At 40.6% G+C, this 15,269-nt stretch overlaps 1 protein-coding gene across 2 annotated transcripts in view; it reads left to right on the forward strand.

The window, feature by feature from the left end:
• Positions 1-15,269, forward strand: part of LOC148045581 (retinoblastoma-associated protein-like) — a 62,956-nt gene that overhangs the window by 14,326 nt on the left and 33,361 nt on the right. The window contains exons 5-12 of one of the 2 annotated variants that reach the window (XM_087716647.1): positions 1,716-1,754; positions 5,556-5,623; positions 6,892-7,002; positions 11,174-11,304; positions 12,796-12,873; positions 13,343-13,452; positions 14,106-14,180; positions 14,673-14,760. In XM_087716647.1, the coding sequence (XP_087572773.1) occupies positions 1,716-1,754; positions 5,556-5,623; positions 6,892-7,002; positions 11,174-11,304; positions 12,796-12,873; positions 13,343-13,452; positions 14,106-14,180; positions 14,673-14,760 (700 nt within the window). Of the gene's footprint in view, positions 1-1,715; positions 1,755-5,537; positions 5,624-6,891; positions 7,003-11,173; positions 11,305-12,795; positions 12,874-13,342; positions 13,453-14,105; positions 14,181-14,672; positions 14,761-15,269 lie in introns of those variants that run through there. The other variant, XM_087716645.1, reaches the window with a different exon arrangement.

Genomic DNA, 15,269 nt, shown 5'->3' on the forward strand with positions numbered 1-15,269 from the left:
GTGAATCACTGCAGTGTTAAGCTAGCAGCATGGTTCTTAAGTGAATGTGGCTTTCCCATTGACTTCTCAGAAGATCACAAAAAGTGATTGCATTACCCTGGGACACTAACCATCCTAAATACATACTAGGTTCTCTGATAGTGAATGTTGGTTTTATTATATTCTTTTTATAATATAATATTTTTACTATGAGTTTTATTATTTTATATTGTTCATCACTTAATTTTTAAATAAGTGGTTTAAAAATATTTTAACATGAACATACATTGATGGATGTAATATGAGATGTAATAAGTTAGAGTTTTGCTTTTTTTTAGTTTGATAACAGCTAAATGTTTATAACTTTTTTTCTTATGCTCTGAGGACTGCCAGATCACCTCAAGAACATAGTCAGCAAGGGTCCTTCCTGTTGAATTATGAATCCTGAGGTGCATCAGCCCAATTTCACTAAAATTACTTTTGCTACTATAATCAGTTCTGATTATCCCCCACAGGAAAACCATCTCTTCTAAGCTATTATAAATACCGTATTTTTCAGAGTATTAGACAGAAGAAAAGCTTTTGTAATCGGGAAGGGAATAGTGGAGCTGCCATCCGAAAAAGCTTTCTTCTTGATACCAAAAACCTGGTGTGCTTTGGCTCCTATCACCAAGTACAGGTTTCACAGCTGGAGGATTCCCCTCCCTACTTTTCCCATTACAATGTTTTCTGATAGGAGAACCACATGGATCACTCCCCTGACAACTGGCCTGCAAGGACCGCTTGAACAGGATTGGGGGGATGGATCCCCCATTCCACTCTCTTTCCACCCCTCCCCCCGAGCTCCCCTCTGAGCTCTTCCCCACCATGCGTGGACAAAGGCAAAGCAGCCAGCGGCAGGGGAGGGGGGGAACCCAGCAGTGGCAGCTTCCCCATCCAGATGGAGCACAATCAGAAGCGGAGGCAGTTCACCTTCCACTCGAATGGCTGTCATGATAATAAACTCGTTCTATTGTATGAATGTAAGGAAAAGGGTGGTGGATCTTCAACCGGACGTGCAGAAGGCAGCAGTTCTGAAATGAAGATCACGGCAACTGCCTCCTGCGCAGTGCCTGCTTCGTCAACCGAATCCTGACTCCCATGCTCCTCAGAGTCCCTTCGGGTGTAGCGGGCTTGCTGGGAAGCTTGGCAACGTGTTTATGAGATGGCAGCATCCAGAAGGACTAAAGTGCTGCATCTCTATCGGGCTTGCTGCAAGAAAGCCAGGCTTTCAATGCCTACGGTTATAAGTAGGAAAATGGGACATCTCGGGAGTGGAGCCTTTGGTGCCAAGTCCTTCTGCCCCCATGAAAATCATACTCCACCCCACCCTCTCCAGTTAAATAGAATAGTTTGATAGGGTTTGTTTTAAATGGATAAAAAGATCGTTATCAAAACAAGTGGAAGTGAGGATCTCCACTGCCTGGAACCACTTGAAAATGCGAAGCACAGAGGCGGTGGTGGTGTGTCGCAATCCCTGCAGCCTGGAACAGCTGATTGGCAGTATTCCACCCGCTGTTTGCTGCAAGGATGCTAGCCAGATTTATATTGATGGATGCTGGTAGGCAGAGGCAGAAACTTTTTTTCTTGTTTTACTCTCCCCAAATTAAGGTGCGCCTTATACTCTGAAAATTATGGTATATTAAGGTGTAATTTCAAATTTTATAACCAGATGTGTTCATTTCTGTTGTTTTTAGGACTTGCGAAATTATTTGCATTGACAAGCCCAGTGATCAGTAAGTTTGTTTTCATAGAATAAAAATGGTTAATGTTATTATTATAAAACTTATTATTTCAAATATTCAGGGTAAGGACAAATGAATGAGCAGATAAGTATAGGGTTGTTAGCTGATGTTTTCTTTAAATGACAAAGAATCTGATTTTAAATGTTACCTTTGCAATTAGTGATGGAGAAGTAAGAATAACTTTAAGAAATACTATTACCATAATTAGATATCTTGAAATAAATTCAGAAGATAAACTAAGAAGTATAGCTATTCATCCAAGTTGATGGTACAAGAAAATGAAAACTATTGCTCCTATCTTGAATTTTTATGAGTTCTTTTTTTTTTTGTACAGTATGTGTCAAGTTTTTATTTATTTATATATCAATATTTTAAATACAGTGTATTGTCTGGGCACATTTTACGAAAGACAAGAAAGAAAAAACGACCGTTGACTTACCTTAACGGTCCTTCTATGTGCGCCGCGAGGGGAATCCAAGCATGGGTTAACTTTGTCCATTAGCCTTGAGACTGAATTATGCAAATTACTGGCCACGCCTCCTCTGACTGGACTGGTTCAGTTTTGCACGAAGAATCAGCCGGCTTGAGAGAAACAAAATAAGTCTAGAAGTCAAGGTAAGTCAGAATGTCATAGGAAAAATGGAAGTCCAGGCCCAGAACAGCCGAAGCCGAAGGTGGGGTTGGATTCCCCTCACAGCGCACATAGAAGGACCGTTCAGGTAAGTCAACGGTCATTCTGTGCGCTGTTTGGGGAATCCAAGCACAGGACACGCCAAAGCATTAGACTTCAGGGGCGGGAGCGAGGCTGGTCTGGTGCTGTAGCCGAAGAAGCTACCCTTTGCAGCACGTCCAAAGAATGCCTCAGCCTGGCTCCCGCGGCCTCATGGCTCCTCAAAAGCATGACGGAGGAGGAAGGGGGAGGGATAACGCGGGGCTCAGCTCAGGTGCTCCGCGTGGAGGTGGAGGCACCACTGCCATGGGCAGGGGTGCTGGTGGGAGCTTTGGCGGCTTCACCTCAGCCGCAGTGTCGGGCGGCAAATCCGGCAGTGCTGTTGGAGGAGTGGCGGCAGGGGCTTTGGGGGTTCATTTCAGCCGCAGAGCCAGGCGCAAGCGGCTAGGATTGGCCGCCCACAAAGGACCTCCCCGGGCTTGCTTTGCTGAACACGGGACGACTAATGCTAGTTTGAGCGGCCGCAGCCGACGCAAACTACCATCAGTCGCTCCATGCTCATCAAAACAAGTCTGGGGAGATCCTTTGTGAGTAGCCAGTTCTAGCCGCCTGCAAAGGACTTCCCTGCGTTTGCTTTGCTGAACACGGGGCGACTGACGGTAATGAGCAGCGCAGCCGGCGCCTAGGAGGTCCTAGGAAACCGGCTGTGCTGTGTAGGCTCCTGTCACCGTCCCCGCGCCTATGCTAACCCTAGATTTTCTGAGGCCCCTCAGCTTCCGGAGCCTGTGACAGAAATCACTGCGCGGCAGTTAGAAACTGCCATGCACCTTAGAAGGAACAGTGATCAACACATTGTTGGATGTAACCAGGTCTCGAAACTCTTGGAGGGCTAAGCGGATAGCCCGTAGCTCCAGCCGATTGATGCTGTTGCTTAGCTCCTGGACAGCCCAATGACCCTGTGCCATTCGGTCCAGGGCATGGGCCCACCACCCGAATTGGCTCGCATCCGTTGTAACTACAATCCGCTCCGGTTCCTTGAAGAGGCATCCCTTGAAGATGCGGGATGACATCCACCAACAGCGCGACAGTGACACTTTGGTCGGTAAGCGAACCCTGGCCTGAGAGTGACTGGTGTGAGCCCTTTGGAATGGGAGGAGATACCACTGCAGTGGTTGTGCGTGGAACCTTGCCCAAGGAACAACATCTACGCAAGATATCATCTTCCCTAGAAGTTGGGACAATACTGCGAGGGAAGGTAACCTCTGATTGAACACTTGACTCACAAGGGACCGCAGACTCTACTGTCTCAAGTCTCTGAATTGATGACTGTTCTGAGATGCAGAAGAGACATGGACGGGTGCAGGTGGCTCTTTGGAAAGTTCAGTACAAATCCATGATCCTGCAGGGTGTCGATCGTCAGCTGTAGGTTGTGACAAGCCTGGGCCTGGGAAGATGATAAGACTAAGATGTCGTCTAGATAATTGACTCTTACGGGAACTGACCTCAGTGAGGCTGCGATCACTGCTAGCAGTTTGGTGAAGGTCTGTGGGGCCGATGATAGGCCAAATGGTAAGGCGCAGTACTGGAAATGACGCCCCGCGAAGTGGAAGCGCAGAAACCTTCGATGGGCTGGATGTATTGGCATGTGTAAGTATGCCTCCTTGATGTCGATGGAGGTGAGAAGATCACCTTGGCGAATGCTCGCCAGAATACTCTTGAGTGATTGCATTTTGAATTTTTGGTACTTTAGGTAGAAATTCAGCTGTTTCAAATTTAGGATGGCCCGCCATCCTCCCGATGTTTTGGGGACTAGGAAGGGTATGTAATAGAAACCTAGACCCTCCTGCCCCCTTGGCACTTGTTCTATTGCTCTGATGGAAATGAGATGCTGGATTTCTGTGTCCATCAGGCACCACTTTACCTGGCACCTGGGCACTGGGCATTTGATGAAATGTCTCGGGGGAATGGCCAGGAACTCCAGAGTGAGGCCCAGCCTCACGGTCTGAAGAGCCCAGGTGTCTGAGGTTATGGTTTCCCATTGGCGGACGAAGGTGGTTAAGCGTCCGCCAATAGGGCCACCCTCTAGTGAGTCACCGGTACCTAGGAAAAGACCGGTTGTTGGCGCCACGAAAGGGCTGCCGAGCTCAAGCTGGTGAAGGGAATCCAAACTGAATAATAATAATAATGATGAATTTGTCTAGTAACCCAGAGAGAATAATTTTGCGTCTCTTTAGGCTGGACAGAGTTAAAAAACTGAACCAGTCCAGTCAGAGGAGGCGTGGCCAGCAATTTGCATAACTCAGTCTCAAGGCTAATGGACAAAGTTAACCCATGCTTGGATTCCCCAAGCAACACACAGAAGAATAACACATATACTGATAGTAATGATAATAATGCAAATTAAATATATATATAAAGTTATTATTTTTCAATTGCAAAAATAAACATTCCATCTTTCCTTATGCAATCATGTTGTTTTACTTTCATTGATGTAGTGTTATGTTAACATTTTTCCTAAAAATGTAAACAAAATGTTCCTATTTAACTATTTTATTTGACTGAAAAGGTCTATGCAACTATATTTGCAATTGTTTTTGTTATGTAAGCTCCCTGTTGGGAAAACGAGTATGTTCAGAGAAGCGTTGTGAGAGTTGTGTTGGAGAACACACAAACCAGCATACAGAGACACTGCAGTTTAAATAAGCTTTTACTTTCGTGGAAATAGAGGTATCAGAGTACATCAAACAGTCCAAGTCATACACGGATAAGACAGTCAGTCATCAATGTCTTTCAGTTAAGGGATAATCCAAATAACATAGTCCTACAAACAGTCCGGTACTCAAAGTTTGCTAGCAGTTGCAAAACTTACAATAGCTCACAGCACTTTCTAACAGCCAGCTTCCAAAACACTCAGATCAGATCAGCCAGCATCTAACAAACAGTTATTCTGGCTCCCTCTTATGGCTGATTGAGGAAAAGAGCAATCAATCACATTTACAGTACGATTTAAAGAAACAGGTATAGGATTGTTACATGATTTATATATTGCCAACCCAACCATTAGATTATATTCCTAACAGTTTTAAAAGGTCAAATGTGTAAACTTACTGTTTTATTTGTAGAACTTGTGCTGAAATAAGTTCTTGCTTATTTATAAAAAACTGCTGGATCATGTTTCTTTTGGCAAAAGGTAAGTATGTTTAAATCATATTTATTATTACATGCAATTTACTTCATTTCAAATTGTGTTTATAATTGAAATAATGGTTTGATTTATGAAGTATTTGGGGGACTTTTTGGTTTTATATTGTTTCAAGGCAATAAAAACAAGTAAACGTTAATATTATTGAGTGGTATATTATAGAATATTTAAAACTTATTTTTATTCTGATATCTCAAAGGATTGTGATAGTCTCTCCTCATATAATTTCTATAATAAAAATGTGTGGCAACAAGAAAATGACTTACCATGTGTCATTCATAGTGGAACTTGAACTTCAGTTTCTCTATTCCAATCCAACATTTTAAAAATGCATTATAATGGCATAGTTATTCTGGTATGACTGAGTAAAGTTTATCTTATCAATTTATCTGAGCAAAAGAAAGAGGAATATATTTAATATCTGTACCAGCTGAAATTCCATATTCCTCTACTTATTTTTTATTTATTTCTATCCCATATATTATTTTTACAAATAAAGCCGCAAACATATCCAGCACACCATCCTCCTGTTTTCCCCACAATAACCCTGTGAAGTGAGTTGGGCTGAGAAAGAGTGACTGGCCCAAGGTCACCCAGTTGGCTTTCATAGCTAAGATGGAATTAGAACTTAGGGTCTACCATTTTCTAGCATTAACCCCTAGGCTGGGTGTCAGCAGCCTTTGGCTCTGGAGCCACGTGTGGGAGGGGAGAGAGGGAAAGAGAAAGAAAGAGAGAGAGAGAAAGAAAAAGGAAGAGAGAGAGAGAGAGAGAGACAGTGAGAGAGGGTGGGAAAGAGAGAGGAAAAGAGAGGAAGAGAAAGAGACTGAGACCGACCTTCATTTTACATAGGTGGGAGTGAGTGATGTCAAATTGGCCATGCCTACCCAGGTTTTATGGCTCCTGGTGTTTTCTGTGGGAAATGGGTCCAAATGGCTCTCTGAATGTTTAATTTTGCAGACCCTTGCATTAGACCAGTGGTTCCCAAACTTGGCAACTTTAAGACTTATGGACTTCAATTCCCAGAATTCTCCAGCCAGCAGAGCTTAAAGTCTTAAAGTTGCCAAGTTTGGGAACCACTGCATTAGACCAAACTATTACTAACATTTTATGAATTTTACAGCTTCCTCTGAACTAGGGGTACAGGAGAAAAGGAGCAAATAATTATTTTATAATGGCTTTGATGAACATTTTAAAAGAAAAAGTCTTGATTTCTAAAGATTTATACTCAGCACAAATATTTTTATTTAATATTTCAGGAAAAATACTGCAGATGGAAGATGATTTGGTTATCTCTTTCCAGCTTCTGCTGTGTGTTTTTGATTATTGTACCAGACAATTACCCCCTGCACTACTTAAAGAACCTTATAGTAAGGATTTAATATGTTTCATTAACAATATAATAATGTCTATATTAAAATAATTATAACAATTCAAAAGATGGTATCTTGCCTTATACATTTCATAGCTGTGTTTTCATTTCAACAATCACTTTCTTCTACTTCTAACTCATTTGTGACAGGTACAAAAGATCAGATCCATACATAGTCTAATTAAACTGATTTGTTGCTACTCATGTTGATGCACAGGAATATTCTCATCTAACAGCATCTTCTGGGAGTAAGATAAGATCATCTGAATTTAAGGGTGCTGACTTAGTCTGCTTGTGGCTACATAAAAATTTTAGGCTGAGTCTTTTAATTCTATTCCCAGGTTCTGACATTCTTTGCCTATCTAATTGCAATATAACACTTTTTCATATAATGATCTAAATGAGCAGGCACAAATAGAAATGTTTAAATTTGAATCATGCTTGGGAAAATTCTGAAAATTAATGAATTATTGTATGTGAATTATTTTATTTTAGTCTATGCAACTGGCTTAGAATAATATTTTTCTCATGCTGGACAAAAAGTTATTTGTTCATTTCTTTTACAGCTCTTTATAATTCTAATGGTGATTATAAAAACTGGAAAAACAACTGGAAAGACATTACCAAATGTAAAGCGAATACACATTCCTATATTTATTTTTCCAGAACTAAAACTGAAACAAATGTTTTATATTCACATTACAGAATGGAAGATATACTTGTATTTTGTAAACTAGTCTTAAAAATGCTGGAATATCATGTTTTGATTTATATAGGGACGGCCAATCAAAGATTGGTCTGAAGTTGCTACTGCATCATAATATTAAAGTATTGGAGATACAGCTGATGGTAATTCAAAAGTCAATATTCAGAAGGCCACAAATACCTCACTTGTTAATATATCTCTGAAAACATTTATTTTTATTTACAGATAATCCTCGATTAACAATCATTCGCTTAGTGACCGTTTGAAGTTACAACGGCACTGAAAAAAGTGACTTGTGAACGCTTTTCACACTTAAGACCATTGCAGCATCCCCATTGTCATGTGAACAAAATTGGGATGCTTGGCAACGGTTCATATTTATTCGTATTTACAACAAAGAAAGGTTGTAAAATGGCGCAAAACTTAACAACTGTCTCACTTAGCAACAGAAATTTTGGGCTCAGTTGTGGTTGTTAATCAAGTAGTACCTGATTAACATTAAATTATTTGATTATTTATTAAATTTATTTGCCGCCCATCTTGTTTTGAAGCTACTCTGGACAGCTTTTAAATCTTTATATTTAACAATACATTTAACTCAGTGGTGGGTTTCAAAAATTTTCACTACCGGTTCAGTGGGCATGGCTAGTTGGGCGTGCATATGACTGAGTGGATATGACCAACTTGACATCACTCACGTCCATGCCCACTCAGTCACACAACCTCCCCCCACCAAGTTATGGCCACAGGAAAAGGTAGGAATTTTTTTGAAATTTTTACCTATTTACTCCTGCCCCTGTTTCCCCTTCTTTAGTGGCCCCGCCCAGCCCCACCTGCTACCCCCAAATTGCACCCCACTGCGAGATGCACATCTTACCAGAGTCTGGCAACTCTGTCGCGTCTCTCAGCCATTGTGTGGAAGAAAAAAACCTTGCACAGTAAATAAAAACTTGTGAGTGTGAGGCAATTAACTTCTCGCACTCTTGGAAGTTTTTCTTTACTGTGCAAGGTTTTTCCCTGCACACAATGGCTGAGAGATGCTCGCAGTGGAGTGCAACTTGGGGGTAGCAGTTGGGGCGGGGCAGGCCGCGAAATGCACATCCTACCAGAGACTGGCAGCCTTGACCTTGTGGCTTTTTTGGGTTTTGTTAAAAAAAAATCGCCTCTCCAGACAAGCTTGAAAATTTGCTTTGGGAGGGGAGTCAGGCAGGGTTCTCCCCCTCCTCAGGCACCTGCAGCCTAGGAACAACTCCCGGCTGTTGCACAGTAAAGAACAACTTCTCGTGAGTGCAAGGCACTCTGAGAAGTTTTTCTTTACTGTGCAAGGTCTGGAGAGGTGGGATTTTTGGGGAAAACCCAAAACCGCACGATCCGGAGTTTCCAGTCATGCATTTTGCGGCGTCCCCCGCCCCATCCCCTGCCCCACCTGCTACCGCAAATTTGCCCCCCACTGCAAGCATCTCTCAGCAGTTGTGTGAAGTTTGCCTCACACTCACGAGAAGTTGTTCTTTACTGTGCAAGGTTTTTCCCTGCTCACAACGGCGGAGAGACACTCGCAGTGGGGTGTAATTTGGGGGTGGCAGGTGGGGCAGAAGATGGGGCGGGGCGGGCCACAAGATGTGAATCTTACCAGGGACTGGCATGTCTGGATCTTGCGGCCTTTTTCAGGGTTTTTTTTTTTTTTTAAAAAAGCCTCTCCAGACAAGCTTAAACATTTCTGAGGTTGCTTTGGGAGGAGGCAGTTGGTCAGCATTTTCCCCCATTCCCCAGGCGTCTGCAGCCTTGGAACCTCAGAGCCTGCTGGGTTGGTTGGTTAAAGTGCAGGTTGAATCCTAATGCTCCATCACTGGAGGCTTTTAAAAGGAGAACTTTTCGGCGTCCAGCTGGCAAAAAAGCTTTCAGCCGTGACTGACGCCGGGCGGACAAATGGAGTAGATGGCGGCTTCAGCTTTGGTCTGGCGTGAGCTGCGTGCCTGGCCTGGGGAGGCAGGGAGCAGCTCGCTCGGACAGCTGCTTTGACAGCCGCAGGAGGAGCACCCCTTGTCACCCCTGACAGGCCTTTCCCGCAGTTGCAGCCACAGCACCCTGCTCCTGCTGGTGTGCTGAGCGGGGCCGCAGGGATGGCCGGATCTTGTCCCACATGTTGCACCCCCCTCCCAGCCTTCGCCTGCGCCTCTATGCCATTTCAGGTGCTCAGATTTCCAGGCTGACCCTGTCCCAGCTGGGGTACAGAGGCGTGGGCAGAGGCTGGGAGGGAGGGGTGCAACACATGGGAGATCTAGTTGCAGTTTATTCGTGAGCAACATTGCCAAGAGAGGCAGGGAGAAAGGCTAATGGTGCTCACGAATAAACTGAGTCTCCTAAATGGGATCGAGCCTCCCTGATCACATCTTTACCTGAGGGCATCGCTGGCAGCCACTTCCTTCTGAAGTCCGTGCTCTTCCTGTTGCTGCTTGGCCTGCTTGATGCACGGAGCCAGGTGGTGGTGGTTTCATTCGCTGCCTGCAAGCTCTGGGAGGCGAGAGCCGAGCGAGCAAGCCAGGATCTGCCGGCTGCCTCTAATCTTCAGTTTACTCATGAGCACATTTATTCGTGAGCATGGTGCTCATGAGTAAACTGCAGATTACAGGCAGCCGGTGTGAGCACTACACCTGAAGGGCAGGCAACCTTTGGTAGAGGCGGTGCCGATTGCCCTGCGACGCTGGGGACCTTGCCGGCTTTTGGGGTTGGGGCTCACCGTATTCTGGCCAAAGTTGCGTGGGAAAACTCCCTGGGAATTTCGGGGCGCCCTGCCACCGCTGTTGCCGCCGTGGCTGGGATGAGGACAGGGGCACTGCCTGCCGCTGCCACCACCACCACTGCCCTCTCCTGCTGCCGCCCTCTTCTTCTGCCGCCACCCTGCCACCATCCCTGTTGTAGTGCTTACCTGTGTGTAGGCAGGAGGAGGCAATGGATGCACATGGCAAAGGCGAGGCAGGGCGAGCATCCAGGCAGGTGGACCTGTTCGGGGGCGTGGCCAGCCAGCGGTCACTATTGGTTCTACAACTTAGGCCAGCTACCACTACTGGTTTTATACTTTCCTTCAAGAGCTTAAGATGGTATACTCCCTTTTCGCATTTTTCCCACAGCAACAATCCTATAAAGAAGGCTAAGCTAAGAGCAACCAGCCCATTCATTAGGCTCCTGTGGTTGAAAATGTACTAGATTTTCTTGGTGTGTGGCCAAAACTCTATATAATATAATCTATATACCCCACTGTCTCACATGTAATAGTTCTTTTGGGAAGCACTGGGCCTGGCAAGGAGGAGGGCTTAAACATGTGTGGATCTATCTGTTCGTGCCTGACAATTTCTGATCTAGTAAACAAATCCTTTTTGTATACTTAAAAACACTTTTTAAATTTTGTTTATTGCTTTGAAGTAATCCTTTACAATAAGCAAATGATTGGCTTTTTCCCCCATAGAATCTATAATTGCAGTATCGTCTGGAACAAGTAGACAAGGTCAGAATAAAAGTGCAAGAACATCAAAAATTGATACAGACATCAAGGTTATTGAAGAGCTCTGTAAAGAGTATGATTGTAATTTGGATGAGGTGAGAGTAGAATTTTTATAATTTTGTATTTTTAATGCAAAATATTTTTAATTTTTAATTTATCTTACCAAGTTTTATTGAAAGAAATACAAAAAAATGAAAAAAGAAACAAACAAATAGTCCTACAACCATTTGGTTGGTGACCATTCCAAGTGAGAGCAGCACTGAATGAATGGGTGCTATGCCTGGTCCAGCTGTCCCAGAACACTCACAATCTGGTTGTTCTTCAATTGGTGGTTCTTTCCCTCCCACTCACCCGCCCACACAGCTTTCCCTAGTTTTTCTGGGCTCATGCTAATCAGCCACTTGTGCACCCTCCTTCACCTACACCACACATCCATGTACACTTCCCAGTTTACATGGTGTCTTCTGCATACACCCTGGCCCACCTCTTGTGTACTTTTCCTAACCTATGCTTCTCACATATCTTCCCACATCCTTGTGCACCCTCTCCAATCCTCCCTCATATTTTTTATTATGGTAAAAATGGTCTTAAAGTTGGATCCAATGACTTGATGAATAGTTTTACAATTACATTGTTTCGCATTCAAAATTCTGGTCTCATTTGTTATAAGTCAAAGAGTACTTGTAGAATGTTTTGTCTTTTATGTAATGTCATCTAAAGTAATAGTGTTCCATGATTAATTTATGTATTAACAAGCACCCAAATGCTAATCCTAAATAAAAATAAATCTCTTAGGATTTCACTAGCTAAATTGAAATTATTTTACGATAATTATAATTGACTTTATATTTTATCAGCTATGGAATATGAATGGAAATTAAGCAGAGTATGCTGAAGGCTGTCTTGGAAAGTTTCTTCTCATATCCCATTAAGATCCTGGAAATTGCTAGGGTCCACATAATAAAAAGTGTGTTCATTTCTGGATTTTTAAGCTGACATGTTTCCGCCCTGTTGTTTATATTTTAATGAATAGTTAACTTCATGAAGGTCGTGAATATTCAACTTTTTGGGGAAATTTCTGCAGCCTATATCTTAATTATACATTTTTTTTCAAATTCCATGATTTTTAAGTTTAGTTATATATTTATTTACATCCCACTTCTATTTTTTTTTTTTTTACAAATAACTCAAGTCAGCAAACATGTCAAACACATCTTCCTTCTCCTCTTTGTTCTTTGCTGTCATTTCTTTGTAATAGAATCAGTAAAGCTAATCCTGAGACATGCAGTGAATTTAGTTTTCAGGTGGTAAAATAACAGAAGGTATTGCAGAAAAAGATGATGATTAGTCTCTTTTTATGGTCAAAACTTAGGATGCTGATCAATCTGCTTAGAACAGTTCATGCAAATGGTATGTCCTAAACCATATGTTTTTATAGGAATTCATGCTAAACTAAATGTAATTCTAGATAATAAGTCTCAGATGTAGCAATGTCTTCATGCTACTAAATTATAGTAATAAACCACATATATTTTAATACCATTTTAAGCATGAAAAATGACACTGATGCTCTTTTATAATTTTAGGTGAAAAATGTTTACTTTACTAGCTTTATTCCATTTCTGAATTCAATGGGCATTACAACTTTCAGAAGACTTCAGGAGGTAAACCTAAATGAATTTGAAAATCAGTTTGCCATTATGAATTCTTGATTTGATTTTGATCATTAGAAATTTGTCCCTTGATAGACTTTTCTAATAGTGAAATGCTACTTACCAGTTTATTAATACTTTTTTCTTAATGTAGAGGTATTTGAATGTCACATGTCATGTGGTTCTTAAACTGTTTTACCCAATTACCCCTTTTCTGATAGGTTTCCAAAATAGGATCCTGGACTCAAAAACAAAAAAATATAAATCACTCAATTACCCCCAGAATATACCCATATTATTCCTTTAGTAATAATTTCCCACAGTGTAAAAACCACTGCATTAGATGATAACTTTTATTAAAAAATGGAGTAAATAAATAGAGTATAAACAACATTTTCTAAAAAATGTATAAATTACATATAAATGTATCATAGATGAATAGTACATTTTCAGTATGAATCTATTTTTCTTTCAACTTAAGGTTGAAGATTTGTCAACCAAATATGAAGAAATGTATTTGAAAAACAAGGATATTGATGCTAGATTATTTCTAGAGAAAGATGAGACTTTGAAATATGAAAATGAAGAATGGTAATATATTTTCTTTTTTGCATAGTCCATGTTCCAGTAATATCTATTCATTCATTAGATAATCTGAGGATTAGCTTCAGCTGCCTCACAGGCAGTGTCTCACAGGCACATAATGTAAGAATGAAAGATTAGAATGAATATCCAGATGTATAATCTTATTGACAATAGAATAGAGTCCAATTTGGTTATAGATAGTATGCTCTCTTTTATTAATTCATATTCAGCTTTGGCAATGCTGCTGCTGCTTTTGTAGAAGCTTGGGCTAAAATGGATATTTGATCCTTCCAAGTTATAATATCAATAAGTAGATATGATTTTGAATTACAAGAGTCAGTCAAGCCAAAGTCTGGGACATTTGCTAAAGGAAATGAGAATGAATAAATACTAGATGAATATCGAATACATCTTGAAAAAAATTGAGTGAAAAGAATGAAATAAGAAACCTCACAGAACAAGGACACTTGGGGACTACTATTATCAGAACTCAGCTAGGAGTATGTAACTATCTTTCTTTGAATGTTATCATTAACAAGAACTCTGTCACAAGTGATGGGGGGAACAAATGTGACCAGAGATTTTAGCTTGGTTTAACATAAGAAGCTTTTATATGTCTACATGACACGTATGTGTAGAGACGTTTTTCTTATATTAAGTTTGCAGTTAGAGAGAACTCCTACAAAAAACCAAATTGAAGATTCTCCTATTGTACTTCCACAAACCCCTGTTCGGTAAGAATCATTTAAATTGTATTAATATTGAATTATTTTAATGATTCAATTTAATTATTTCTGAATTGTAAGTCACATATTTAAGCTGAAAAAAATAAGTGTCAAGTTTCATATATATTTTGGTCTTATTAAAATATTGCATACATTTACATTTGTAGTTTCAAAAGAAAAATGCGACAGTAAGCATAGCCTGTTTTAGAGGTCCAATATTTTAATATTAGCAGTTTTCTCAGTATATAGCAGAATGCTTTCAAACATTGTATGACTTACATCAATTTAGCAAATCTATGATTGAAATTGTCGTACAACTTCACTGCCTCTACAAATAATTTCTTCATAATATGGGTAATTTAAAATGCTTCAGAGGATGTTAATACTACAATTATAAAAAACAATTATAATGTTATATTAAAAATATATATTTCTGAGGAATATCTTTATTTAAATGCTGTTGTGTTTCAGAAAATACTAAGTGTTCTTCATTCACTTTAGAGCTGCAATGAATACTATTCAGCAGTTAATGATAATATTGAACTCTGCAAGTGATACCCCTTCAGACAACCTTCTCTTCTATTTTAATGTAAGTAGCAACAATTTCACTATACTTATGACTTCTTCATAGTTTGTATCAGATTTTGTTTTGTTTCTGGCTGGAAATAATAATTGCTTCAGGTATGATATGGTTAGTTTCAATAAGATTCAGTTTGGTTAAAAGTAGACACGTGAAGAGGTTGGCAGTGTATACTGCTGTTGGTCAGGTTTGTTGGCTTACCAATTTGTGCAATAAGTTAGAAATTTTTTTACGCCATTGTGTGTTTTTATGAAGAATATGTAAGTTCTTTTTCTTCAATTCTAAAGTTGGTTGTTTAATTTCTGCAATTATTTTTTGTTAGGATAGTAACAACATTTAATAAATCCCCATGTTTGCTTTTGCTCAGGTATGGTTTGGGCATGCAAAAATACTGTTGTTTAACTAAATGGAGTGGAATATAATGGGAATTGTTTTGTCTTGTAATTGCTTTTATGAAATATAAAACACATCATAAATAGCTGGATTCAGGTTAAGACATAGTAAGACAACTATTAAAA

This window comes from Thamnophis sirtalis, unplaced genomic scaffold (assembly GCF_051295495.1).
Source record: "Thamnophis sirtalis isolate CommonGarterSnake01/CBP01778 unplaced genomic scaffold, rThaSir2_p1.2 scaffold_5, whole genome shotgun sequence".
NCBI lineage: Eukaryota > Metazoa > Chordata > Lepidosauria > Squamata > Natricidae > Thamnophis > Thamnophis sirtalis.